This window comes from Pipra filicauda, unplaced genomic scaffold, assembly GCF_003945595.2.
Source record: "Pipra filicauda isolate LSUMZ 115617 unplaced genomic scaffold, ASM394559v2 scaffold235_size1210477_pilon, whole genome shotgun sequence".
NCBI classification, from domain to species: domain Eukaryota; kingdom Metazoa; phylum Chordata; class Aves; order Passeriformes; family Pipridae; genus Pipra; species Pipra filicauda.
Window position 1 is genome coordinate 795,009 of NW_024104349.1, and position 12,866 is coordinate 807,874.

The window sequence follows — 12,866 nt, forward strand, 5'->3', positions numbered from 1 at the left end:
GTCTCCTTCCCCACTGCACAGGGACTCGCTGTGTTCTCCTGACTCAGTAACATGCTACTGTTCAATTAACTTTTGACTTCTGGTTTAAAGGAGCAGTGCACAAAATAGTTATTTACTTCATTTGGAAATTCTTTTATTCGTTAGCATAATTACAGCTTCCTCTTTTTTTTTTTTTTTTTTTTGGATATTTTTCTTAGCAGGGGAAGGGGGGCAGGGAGGGGGGAATATTTGCTGCTCTCCTTGTGGTTATCACATCCTTCAAATTACTAAAAGAGGCTGGGATAATAGGTCTGGTGATTATATATAGGCACCATCTGCTCTGTGGCTGCTTCCTATCAAAGTGCAGTTAGAGGAGTGCAAGGAGGATATTTTCTCTCCAGCTATATTAAGACTCTGTTTCCATCTCGGCTCCAAAGCAAAGCTCTCTGCATGCAAATGGATCAAACGCTCTGGAATCAATGGCTCTGTTTTGGCAGCCTTGAAGCTGATTTTTTTTTTTTTTTTACTTATTTTGTTTTATTTTCCCCTCAAGTTTGCTGTTCCCATCCGTTACGCAATTTCATTCGAGGCTGGTTGTTCTGCATTCGGTGTTTTCCTGTCACCACAGTCCCCCCTGTTTGCTGAGCAATGCGGTCTCGTGTTAGCTGGCACAGGGATCTGTGTCATAACTCGAATGCGAGGCAATATCTGAGCAATCAGGAATGTTTTGGAGGATGATGAAGGCAGATTTTTAGGATGCATCTGCTGTCGGTATGTAGAGGAGGTGGAAAGCTGAGCTGAGTTAATTTGGAGCAGTAATGGGAAAGAATGAATCCATGTTTTGTGATACCAGCCGTGGCTGTCCTGTTGCTGTTGGGGAGCATTGCAGGGCTCAGGGCTTGGGAGTCATGGAATTGTAGAATCCCAAACTGGTTTGGGTTGGAAGGGACCTTAAAGCCCATCCCTGCCATGGGCAGGGACACCTTCCACTAGACCAGGTTGTTCCAAGCCCTGTCCAAGCTGGCCTTGGACACTTCCAGGGATGGAGCAGCCACAGCTTCTCTGGGCAACCTGTGCCAGGGCCTCCCCACCCTCACAGTGAGGAATTTCTTCCCAATATCCCATCTAACCTTGCCCTCTGTCAGTCTAAAGCCATTCCCCTTGTCATGGGATGTCCCTGCTGGGCACCATCTTTTGCATCTTCTCATGTGGGGAACTGGATACTGCATTTTCCCCTTTGTGGCCTTGGAGACCCAACAGGTTTCTCTTCCTCTTCTGGAGCTGGTAAGATTTCATGCTCTTGGAATAAGAAGAGAGCAGAAGGAGTTGCCAGCCCATCCAGAGGGTGCTTGTGACAGGACATGTGAGTCCCCCAGAGGTGGAGGCCAGAGGAAGCTGATAAGGCTGAAACCCCAAGGAATTTGTCTTGGAGAAATTCCAGAGGTTTTGCATTCACCCCTTGCCCTTGACTGGTTTCAGACCCTTCTTTCTGACTCCCAGTTTTCCACAGGTTGCATATTGCTATGTAAAGGATGTACCTCTTCCAGCTGTAAGTGATGGAGGGGTTTCTCCATCTGGAGTGTAATGTGTGGTGGAAGCTGATGCTGGTGGAGGTCTCAGCAGGTAGATGCTTCTCAGACCAGGGGTTGAGGCAGTGGGGAGCCCTGGCTGCTGCTTGACCAAAGAAAATGCTCTTGGACATCTCTTCTGGGTGGAAAAGGACTGAAGGAAGGAGAGTTTCTGTGTCCCAGTGCCGCTTATCTGGCTTGATCCATGAGCAGGAGAGGAATTTCTCCCAGAAGCCCATAGCAAAAACTATTTTCTGGGATAATTAGGGAGGCTTGGTTCAGCACAGCAGTGTTGTTGTTGACAGGCTGGGATTTCCCAGGGTTCAGACACTGTTTTATCTGTGGTTTGTGTGTAAATATAGGAGAAAAACCCACATTTATTGGCCTGGAAATCGGAGCGTTGCGTTTACCCCGAGAGCCACCTGGTTTGGGGCAGCACCTTCTTGCAACGTGACCCTAATCCTCCATCCCCCACCCACTCCCAGCTTCCCAAGATGCTGTTTTATGCATCTTTTTGTCTGTGAGTTAAATCGGGATAGGATTCACACTTGGTCTGCCTTGCTCCCACCTTGCTGGATACTCCGGTGGGAAACCCCACGGACGGATCTTTCAGTACTTCAAGGGATTTGTAAAGAAGAGGGAGAAGGACCTTTTGCATGGGCAGATACTGACAGGACAAGGGGGAAGGGTTTTAAATTAAAAGAGCGGAGAGTGAGATTAATACTAAGAAGAAATTCTGAACTGGGACAGTGGTGAGGCCCTGGCACAGGCTGCCCAGAGAAACTGTGGCTGCCCCATCCCTGGCAGTATCCAAGACCAGGTTGGACAGGGCTTGGAGCAACCTGGGATAGTGGAAGGTGTCCCTGCCTGTGGCAGGGGCTTGGAATAGGATGATCTTTAAGGTCCCTTTCAACCCAAACCATTCCAGGTTTCTATGAAGGACACCAAAGGCAGCTCCCACGCTCCTGCTCCTTGGTGTGACGAGCTGGGCTTCCTTCCAGAAATGCATCCCGTTGGATTGCTGAAGCCACCAAGGGCTGCGTTTACACATCTTTAGACTCAGCCCCGCTCCTGCTGCCACACAAACGAGTAAATAACAGTCACAGCAATTCCTGACGGAGCCAAACAGCGGATCCACGAGTGTTTGTGCCATGCAGGGACTTGCAAAACCCCCTGTGAGGGTTCCTTCCCACCGAACCTGGATGGTGCCTCGCGTGCCCTGCTTGGAGGGAGCAGCAACAAATGGGTTATTGTTTCTCTGTCTAGTTTCTTGAACAGGAAACTGTGTTTGAAAACGTCATTTCTTAAAAAAAAGTTTGCTTGACAGGCTTCTCTGCAGTCTGTGCTTCTTCCTATTTCTCTGCCTGAGGCAGGACTCTACTTGTATGGGTTTTTTTCCTAACGCAGGGGCTAATACCACTGATTTCCTAATACCACTATTTTCCTTACACCCAGTGGCTTCTAGCATTTGGGACCCTGGGTTTCACCCCTTCATGGCTTATATCACCCCCTGGTTCAGGGGGATTATCCATCTCTTACAAACACAGTTAAAGTCACAACCACAAAACACAGGGAGACAAAAAAAAATAAAATAAAAAGAGGCACAAACAAAAGGCTCCAAGGGTTAGGGGATGTTGAGCCGAAAAATGTTCCTTCGGGTTCTGCTCTGGCTGTGCTGGAGCTGCCCAGGGCAGCGTGGGGAGAGGGTGAATGAGGTGCCCAGGAAGGAGGCCAGGTGCCAACAGAGCAGTGTGACCCACCAGTGGCTGTTTCCAAGGGTCCTCGGCCCAGGAACGCTGGAAGAGCCACAAGGATTGCTCTGCCAGTGCGGGGAAGCCTTCCTGGAGGAGAGGATGCGTCGTGACTGGGATAGCAAGGAGGAGGCGGAGGGGAGAACTGAGTTGAACCTGGGGGTTTGCTCTGTGAGGGGGTTGCTCAGTGTTCCCTCTCCGTGGGGGAGCCTCCGGGCTGCACAAAACACTGTGTGCCCTCAGTGGATTAAAAACATCCCCGCTTCCTACAGCAGATTGGGGTCAGGCTGCTGCTCCAGGTACGTACAGGCCAGGAAAGGAGTTGTACATGAGCAGACACCACCTGAGGAGGCACCATGAGCAGCTTTGCGGCCAAAAAGTGCCATTTTTAGACTGAAAACAAACAAAAAAAACCTCCCAAAGAGTTCAGCAGGCACCTTGCAGCAGTTTTTCCTTTCTTCAGCCGCGGGAATGATGTTACTTGGAATTGTAACCTGCTGTATGGACTGTGGGCTGATCCTCCAGCTGTCAGGGACCTGATGGGGACCAGAGATGGTTTGAACACTCCTCTGTACCCAGCAGTGGGTCTGGCTCTGCTGGAAACACTCACATCAGCCCCACATGTGCCTTGTCAAGGACTTTTGCAGCACTTCAGGCCAGATTTAATGAAGGGTACGTTGGGCAGAGGGGGAGCGAGCACCATCCCACGCTGTGTGGAGGAAGGTCTGCCTGCAGAGCCCGATTCCTCAGCTCTAATTACAGGAACGGGTGGCTTTTCCCTTCTCAGGCTGAAAAAAATTGGCTCAGAAATCCTGAGAAACCACAACACAAATGTCTGACGCTGTTCCCACATGGTCTTGAGCGAACAAAAACCCTCTTGAAATCAGCCCTTGCCTCCCAAAATAGGCAACACCACTTCAAAAGGGAAGAGAGGGGGGGAAAAAAATCCCAAACTCAAGGCTTCACAGGGTGAGAGCACTTGCAGCCTCAGAGTTTCTGTAAGTGTGTTGTTGTGCCTGCCAGCACAGCCAGGGTTTGGTCTGGGATAAAGCTGGATTTGCCTGGGGAGATGGTGGACATCCCACAGGAATGCTCCCAGCTGCTCCATGCTCTGCAGCCACCGCCTGCCATGGAGGGCTGATGCGTTGTTGCCATCCCTCCTTCTCCATCCTCTTGATTTGTTTTTACCTGGGAATATTAAACTGAGCTTGATCCCACTCTGGAGGTCACAGAGAGGTTCCTTGCAAGGAAACACGGTCTGGTGCGGGCTGAGCAAAGAGGCAACACCAACATGCTTATCCCGGGGAGGACCAGGATCTGCTCTGGCTCTTGCACCACCTAAACAGCAGGAAAGCACTTCTAAACCAGAAGTGGGACACACTTACCAGCCGTAGGGTATCCATGTGCCAGCGTGGATTGCCCTCCGGAGCGGTGCTTTCCGCTCTTTGTTCGCCCAGCCCGCAGCACTCAGAAAGGCAGGCGTGTCCAACCACCTCCTGGGAGCTTATCTTGCCCCAGAAGAATATATTACATTTCCTTTTTGAATTAAAGCTTAATATTTTTGCAATAAAAGAGAGGAGGCTTGAGTGCGAGGCGATAAAGTCACACGTGGTTTGCCTCTGCTGAAGTTAAATCCCACAGGGAGCATTTATTTTAGCGGGAGCAGCCCTGGATTCACCTTGGACCAGAAAGCAATCAGGAGGGTCAAAAGCAGGTCAGGACCTACACTAAACTGATACTTTGAAAATAATTGGCTATATCCTCCATTTCAAGAAACTGAAGCTGTGACCACAAGCAGCAGCATTAATAAAATTGGGCATTTATTAATCCTCCTTCTGAGGGTTGCAAATTAAAAGAGGGAGAAGGGTGTGCACACCTGGCAGCTGCCATCCCGGGATTTGCAGTGTTTTTAAGGATGAGTGCTGATGGAAACAGGTTACAGGGAAGTGGAGCCTAAAGTCTGGCCAGTGCTAAGAGCTCTTAAATAACGCCTTGTCTGGTACCCAGAGTAGCTGGGGTGGTTTCAAAGAGCTGGTGACTTGCAGCATCCTTTGCAGAGGGATTATCCCTGCTGCATCTCGGGAAGTTGTGTGGATTGACTCAAAATTTGGCTTAGTAGAACATGTTCTGTTGGATGCAGGGACAGAAGTGGAACTGATTTTTACCCGTTGTGCTGGATGGTTTGTAATTGTCCCTGTCCATCCTGTGGAGTTTGTTATTTCTCTTCCAGCCAACACTGGTTTCTAATTAGGAGACATAAAATTAAGATGGAAGAGCAGCAGTCTGCAAGGGTATTGCTGCTCGGGAAGGAATCTGGGCTGGATTTAAGACAAAAATATCCCCTTGTTTGCAGGATTTTGGGGGGGAGAGGGTGATGTAAGCACTGCTCTGGGGCTCCGAGCGGTGCAGGTGTGATACTCAGCCCTGGTGATGCATTTCAACCAACTGACCCATTTTTTTCCCTATAATTCCGCTGTATTTTATTTTTTTTTAATGCTAGATGTATTCTTCTCCTGGGAGGGTGATGTGACATCTACAGAGCCCTCTTATGGTGCTGCTTTTAGGGTTACAATTGCAAAGCCAAGAGCTAAAATAGCTTGGCCAAGACCATCTTAAATCCGGCTATTCCCCCATCAGGATGCATCACATCACAACTTTGGGAAGCATAACACTGTTCTGAAAGCAATCTCAGGATCTCCTTTTCTGCCAGGAGATTTGTGGAAGATGTTTCTTTATTTATTTAATGGGAAGGGAACAAATTCTTCCCCACAAGCCATCCCCGTGCTTCCCTCAGACTCAGTGTTCTGTGCTGCTACAAGAAAACCCTTTCAGAAATAGGAATTATTTGGATATTGCAGAAATCCACAGGGTTTTGGCCTCATCCATCAGCTGCCTTTGGCACCAGCTGCTTTTTAGAGGTGCTTAATAAAAGCAAACGTGCTCCGGTGTTTCTCTCTCCTCTCCTTTTATAACCCCACTAGTCCCTCATTTCCATCCCGCTCCTGGTCAGCAGGGATGGCTTTGATGGTGAGCTTTCCCCCCCAGGCTTGAGCTGGGAATTAAGCCTGGCTTAACTTTTACAGCACAGTGCACCTGGCTGGGGGTTTTCCACCAAGACTCGTTTATATTAAATAACAACATGCGGAGGAGCCTGAGTGGTTTTGGTGAACTCCTGTAAATGCAAAAAAGGGGGATTAAGGAGCTTTAGGGCTTTAATGCTTTAGGAGGAAAAGCCACGAGAACAATGGATTTCCCCCAGGTTTTGTACAGTTTAGAAATTTGATTTGGAAAGAAGAACTGAAAAAAAGTTTTTGCTTCTGTTTCGTATGGGCTGAAAGGTCATTTGAACCCCTCTGCCCTCAGATTTCCCTGGAGCGGGGAAACTTCACATAGTTTCCATCCTAAATCCATACATTACATTATACTAGCAGCATTTATGGTTTAACCAGCTGCTTAGTGACTGCAAATGATGGAATTTGAATTTTGTTAAGCAAACAGAGCTATCTTTGCATACATTTTTCATTACTGGAAACAGAGATAGTCCCTGGAGTGTTCCAAGGGCGGGTTGGACGAGGCTTGGAGAAACGTGGTCTAGTGGAAGGTGTCCCTGCCCTTGGTCTTTAACATGGTCCTTAAGGTCCCTTCCAATCCAAACCATTTTATGATCTTTTCCTCTAAATACAATGTCTTACCCCTAATACCCAAGAGACCCAAGAAAAAGATACTGAAATTTTAAGGAGAGAACAAAAAATGAATGCGACAGTATGGAAGAGGAGCAGTGGGAAAATGGAGACCTTTCAGTAAAAATTGTACTTAAAAGTCTATTCAAGTTGGTTGACACCAAAAAGTGCCAGGAAATCTATGATTTGGGGTTTACTTAATACTTTAGCCTACTTAAGACATATTTCTGTGCTTGAATGAAAGGCAAGTAAAGACCTACCCATTGTAAAACCTTTCTCAAGAAATGACTCCAAATCACAGGAGTTGCTCCATCTCTCCTGTCCTGTCAGTGTAGAAGTTATTTGTTAAAAATAAATTGTACTTGGTAGCATCAAACTTCCAGCCAGGAAATGCAAACCCATATTTCCTGGGAAGGAAAAGCAAATCCAAAGATTATTTTTTGAAGGGGGTTATTCAGCCTCACCTCATTGTCAGGGGTGTATTTTCACCATTGTTTTGAATGCTTGGTCTTGTGGAGAGTGAAAAGGCACGTGGCTGGAAGAGCACCTGAAGAGGGGCTGAGCTGGGATGTTCCCACTGCTGATGGGAGCTCAGCCAAGTGCCACATTCTTCAGCCTGGAGAAGGGAAGGCTCCCTGGCTCCAAGGAGACCTTGGAGCCTCTTCCAGTGCCTAAAGTGGCTCCAGGAGGGCTGGAGAGAGGGACTTTGTACAAGGGCCTGGAGGGACAGGACAAGGGGGAATGGCTTCCCACTGCCAGAGGACAGGGTGAGATGGAATATTGGGAAGAAATTTTTGGCTGTGAGGGTGGTGAGGCCCTGGCATAGGTTGCCCAGAGAAGCTGTGGCTGCCCCTGGATCCCTGGAAGTGTCCAAGGCCAGGTTGGACGGGGCTTGGAGCAACTTGGTCTAGTGGAAGGTGTCCCTGCCCATGGCAGGGGTTGGAATGAGATGGCCTTTAAGATCCCTTCCAACCCAAACCATTCCATGATTCTGTGATTTTAGTAGGACTCAACAAGGCTTAGACATTCCTGTGGATGAGAAGTACCCCCACAATGACTTCGGCAGATCTGTAAATGCTCGTGTTCCAGGGCACAAGCCAAGTCCTAATCCAAAGGGAGAGACAGAGATTCCTCCCCTGGATCCCCCAGCCTGGGGGTTTTTATGCTGCAGAGCTGCTCAATTGATTTTTTTCCCTAGAGCTGCAACCCACGCAGCACCTTCCATTAAGCAGCTCCCACATGGCTCGTGCAACCCCATCTCCTTTCAGGTGTTCCCATCCCTTTTGCTTCCCGGGAGGCAAAGCTCAGGGCAGGGATTGGGTAGGGCTGCGAAGCCATCGGCGAGGCACCATGGCCACCCACCCACCACCACACGTTTTATAATTTCATTTGATTATTTTTTTTCTTTTTTTTTTTTTTTGTCGGGGGACTCTGCTGCATCCCGGGCCGCGAGGGGGGAATAACCTCTTTGATTTTATTTTTTTTTCAGTTCTCTCAGGCCAGACACACCACAGCCCTTTGAAACGCTCTGTGTCCCTTACCCCACCCATGAATGTGCCAAACCAGCCTCTAGGACATGGATGGATGTCTCATGAGGACTTACGGGCTAGAGGACCCCAGTGCATCCCTTCCGATCATGCCCCCCTGTCTCCACAAAGCAGTGTAGCCTCTTCGGGAAGTGGTGGGAGTGAACATTTAGAAGATCAGCCTTCCGCTCGTAACACATTCCAGGAGGAAGGGAGTGGGATGAAAGGTGAGTGCAAAACCAGACCCCGACCCCCCCGGCACCCAGAGGCAGGAGGGAAGAGCCGCTTTCCCGGCAGGGCTGGGCTCCCACGGCGGTTTTGGGAGAGAATCCTCGTAACCAGACGGGGCCTTCCGGCCTTTCTTCCCGGCTTAGGAATTTTAGATTCAGGGGAACAAGTTAGGTTTTCTTTCAAGCAGCAGCTGGTCCCGATCTGACATCTTGCACTTGGGTGCCAGTGGGCTGGTTTTGCCCCAAAACCCTGCGAGCTGCCAGCTTTCCAAAAAGCTGGAATTTTTCCATAGCCTGTGGCTTTTGGCTGCGAGTGGTGCTCTTTTTTTTCCTCTCTCTTTTTTCTGTTTTATTACAGTGAAAAAAAGCTTAGAGTAAGCTTAGCGAGCCACGTGTGATTTGCCATTGCAGTGTTTGGTACCCACCAAGTATTTGGGGAAGTTTTGGCTTGGGATACTGATTTGCAGTGAATTTAACCTGTGTGTTTCAGTTCTAAACCAGTTTTGGTTGGTTGTCCCATTGTACCTGCATTTCACAGAGATTTTGGCAGTAAATATATGCAATTCTGTTGGTAAACAAGGCAGAAATGAATCCCTATTGCTGCAGTCGTAGATGGAGAGCAAACTTCAGGCTGAGAAGGAATAAATAGATAAAAACTGGGCAAACATACAAACTGTGAGTTCCTGGGAACAGAGAAAACGACCCTGCAGCTCTCAGACTGATTTAAACAACTCCAATTTGCATTAATGCAAAGCAGCTCAATTGTGTAAAGGCCAATGGTGTGTCAGAATAAGGAAATAATCATATTTTTTAATAGTCACAAGGTCTGATTTTAGTCTAATTGCAGACAAATTGAGATGTGTGTAACTCTGTGTGATGTGGGGCTGCATTTGGCTTGGCTCTGGATGGCTTGGATGTGCATGAAGTAAATGCATGAAAACCCCCTCGTGGTTCCAAGGAATGCGATGGAGGCAGGTCAGGTCCTGTCAGACCTGGGAAACCCTTTTTGGGAGCACGTGGTGCAGAGGGGGCTGTTTAACACTTCATTTCTCCAGGTTTCTGCTGATGGAGCTGGAGAGGAGACCATGGGGAGCTGGACTCCCTGTGATCCACAGCTGCAGCTCCAGGACCTGCATGAATAGAAACTTCCCAGTGCCATGGAATCAATCCATGTGGCCAAGTCTGCAAAAGCCAAAGGCTGTCCAGAAGCAATAATCCACTAAATCAGCTCCACATATTAAGACATCCCATTGCAGGCAGCTGGGATATGGCTGCCCTTCCTCGGGCCATCCCTTCCCAGACATCCAAACCCAATTCCCCCATTGCTGAGTCAGCCAAATGGCTTTTGTCCCACTGTCCAAGGACACACACCACAGATGTCCACAGCCTCTGGTGTCTGTGCCTGCCATGTCTTCCTCCCTCTGCTGTGTTTTGTTCAGGCTGAACTATTCCAGTTTCTTCACAGATGATGTTTTCTAAACGTGGGGTTCTCCTTTCTTCTCTCCACTGGGCTTTTTTCCAACAAGTCCATATTTTATTAAAGATATGTTGGCCAGAACTGGACTCCAGAGCAGAGCAGAGGCTTGTTTGCCTACAGACAGAATTCCTATGGCTGGGTAGCTCATCGTCCTCAAATAACAAAGCACCATGGGCTGCGTATGATCCATTGTATCCCCCAGCTTTTCCCAAGAAAAAAAAAAGGGACTGCCCGTTCCCTGCACTCGAATTGTGCTGTTTCTTTTTCCTGCAGACATGCACAACTTTGTGCATTTTCGTGGGGTTGCATCGTATTCCACCCAGAGCAGCTGCTCCCTTTGACAGGTCCCTTCTCTGAATTGGAGCCCTGCAGGCTCTCGTGGCTTGGTGTCACCCCACTGCTGGTCAGCTTGTTCCTTCTTCAGCACCTTCCAGGGCATCCAGGAGGATGCAGACCCATGGGATCTGGAATGTGGGGAGTCGAGACCCGTGACAGACCCTCATCTGACATGGCTTAGCAGTTCTTCTCCCTTAATGTCACTGTTTCTCTCCTTTCTGTTTATATTTATGCCCTCATGTCACCTATTTCTTTCCACTCATCTTTGTGCTCAAGAAGAAGGGTCCTTTGGTTTTTTCCTGGCCCCTGGTTTCTCCAGGGGTAGATGCAGACACTTGGTTCCCTGTGGACCCCATCCATCCGTCTGTCCATCCCTTCCTGTGTCCCTGCCCATGGCAGGGGGTTGGAATGAGATGATCTTTAAGGTACTTTCCAACCCAAACCATTCCAGTGATTCCTGGGGGGCACAGCTGGGAGGAGGGTTTGTGTAGAGCTGGGAGTTTTTTCTGGGAGTGTATCCATGGTGTGCCAGGAGGGCACTGCTGAAGATGTGCTGTGTGTGAATTGTTTTCCTTCCAGATTTCCTGATGGCCATGCCATGACTTTGCAATCAGCTCCTGGTAATTGCTGATTAAAGAGCAGCTCTGTGGGCAGGTGGCTCACCCATGCCTGGAGAGAGTTGGGAAGTTTGACTTTCCAAGGACTGTGAGGTCACCTTAGATGCCCTGGCACACCCTGGTTGCCTCTTTCTTCCCTGTGGGATGGGAGAAATCCCCACCACCATCCCTCTGTGTGCTGGGGTGGTTTCTCCTCCCCAGTCCACTCCCAGGATTACTGTCTCTGTTGGCAGGGGGGCTCTGGGACTGTCATAGCTCCCCAAAATTAGGACATGATCCAGGGAGACTGATGCAAAGGGAAGGAGCTGCTTCTGTGCTCTGACCCCCTGCAAAGGTTGGAGACGGGTTTCCTGCAGGGTTTAACATCTGTATGAAGTTGCATCTCTCTTCTGGAAGTACCCCCGTGGGCTTTGCCATCGGCATGGACGTGTGGAAAGGCAGCTGTCCCCAGGGCACACGGAGTCAGGGAGACTTGTAATGTGTTGTCACTAAAATGGTGTGGTTTTGTGTTAAAATGAAGTTGAGATTGGAGCCTGTGCTGGAATCGGGGCTTTCTGCTAATAATTTTTCGATTTTTTAAACAGAGATCAGTTAAAGAGGCTGCTGGTAGCAGAATTTGGGACCATTGCATGTCAGAACTTTTGGAAAACAGTGAATTTCAGCCCATCCATGCTCACTAACTGCCTTACCCTTGTGTTTGGTGTGGGGTTGATCTCCTTCTGTGCAGCACTTGAGGAATTTCATTGACACATGAATCCTGTGTGTGCCAGGGGATGGAGAGTGTGAGCAAAACGCAGCATTTTGGGGTCTTTGGCGTCCTCTGCTTGGATGGGAGTGGGGTTTGGGCTCAGCCCAGGCAGCAGGAGACTTCTGGCAGATGCACAAATTGCCTCAGGGGACCAAACCAAGGGTCCATCCTGCCCTGTCCCTGCCAGTGACAAGGTGTTGGTTCAGGAAGAGGTCATGGATGAACCCCATGGAGGCAGCCCTGGGACTCGGGAACAATCAAAGAGAGGGGAGGTGTTGCTAACTGGTATTTAGGCCCAAGAGAGACATTTCCTGAGCCTCCACCTGCTCTCTCCATTGAAGGTGTGGGGTTTGGGGCTGAGACACTGGTTTGTCATTGTTACTGCACCCGGAGATGGTACTCCCAGGTGGGGAAGGGGACAAGGACTATGGACAAGGGTACTGCTGGGAGCAGAGCATGAGCTGGGGAGGTTCAGACCCCAGACCTCCCCAAACTTGCAAACCCCTGAGGAGCTGCTTGCTGTCACATTGCCTTCTCCATGGAGGACACCCCATCGTGGGGTCTGGTGGGGTTTTGCGTGTCACTGAGGAAGGATTCCCCTCCCAGGTCCCTCCCTGTGAAACCACATTGATGTCAGGAGGATAAAAGTATTTTTGGGTACCCGTCCAGCCGGGCACAGGGGTGCCACACTGCAGGTAACAACTGGGAAGGAAGAAGTCATTTCAGTCGGTGCGTTTTGAGGTCCCAAGGCACCCTTTGAAACAGGCTGTGGGACCATCTTTGATGGCACATCATTTTTCCATCCAAAATCCATCCCTTTGTTTCTCTTTAAGCAGCAGTTCCATTTTAAACCCACGCCATCTTCCCTCACGCCATAAATCAGTGTCTGCCATCTGCAAAACATCTCTTTGCTCCTCCTAAGCTCGACCACGCCAGTGACTTCAGCCTTTCCCA

At 49.2% G+C, this 12,866-nt stretch overlaps 1 protein-coding gene across 6 annotated transcripts in view; it reads left to right on the plus strand.

Moving 5' to 3' along the window:
* SAMD4A (sterile alpha motif domain containing 4A) overlaps positions 1-12,866 on the plus strand; it is a 96,931-nt gene that overhangs the window by 70,655 nt on the left and 13,410 nt on the right. For 4 of the 6 annotated variants that reach the window (XR_003541350.2, XM_039381651.1, XM_027724420.2 and 1 more), the window contains exon 3: positions 8,468-8,731. The exons of the other annotated variants lie outside the window; for them this stretch is intronic. Coding sequence is in view for 3 of the 4 variants with exons in the window: in XM_039381651.1 (XP_039237585.1) it covers positions 8,468-8,731 (264 nt within the window). In the remaining variant the exon portion in view is untranslated. The remainder of the gene's footprint in view (positions 1-8,467; positions 8,732-12,866) is intronic. 6 annotated transcript variants of the gene reach the window in all.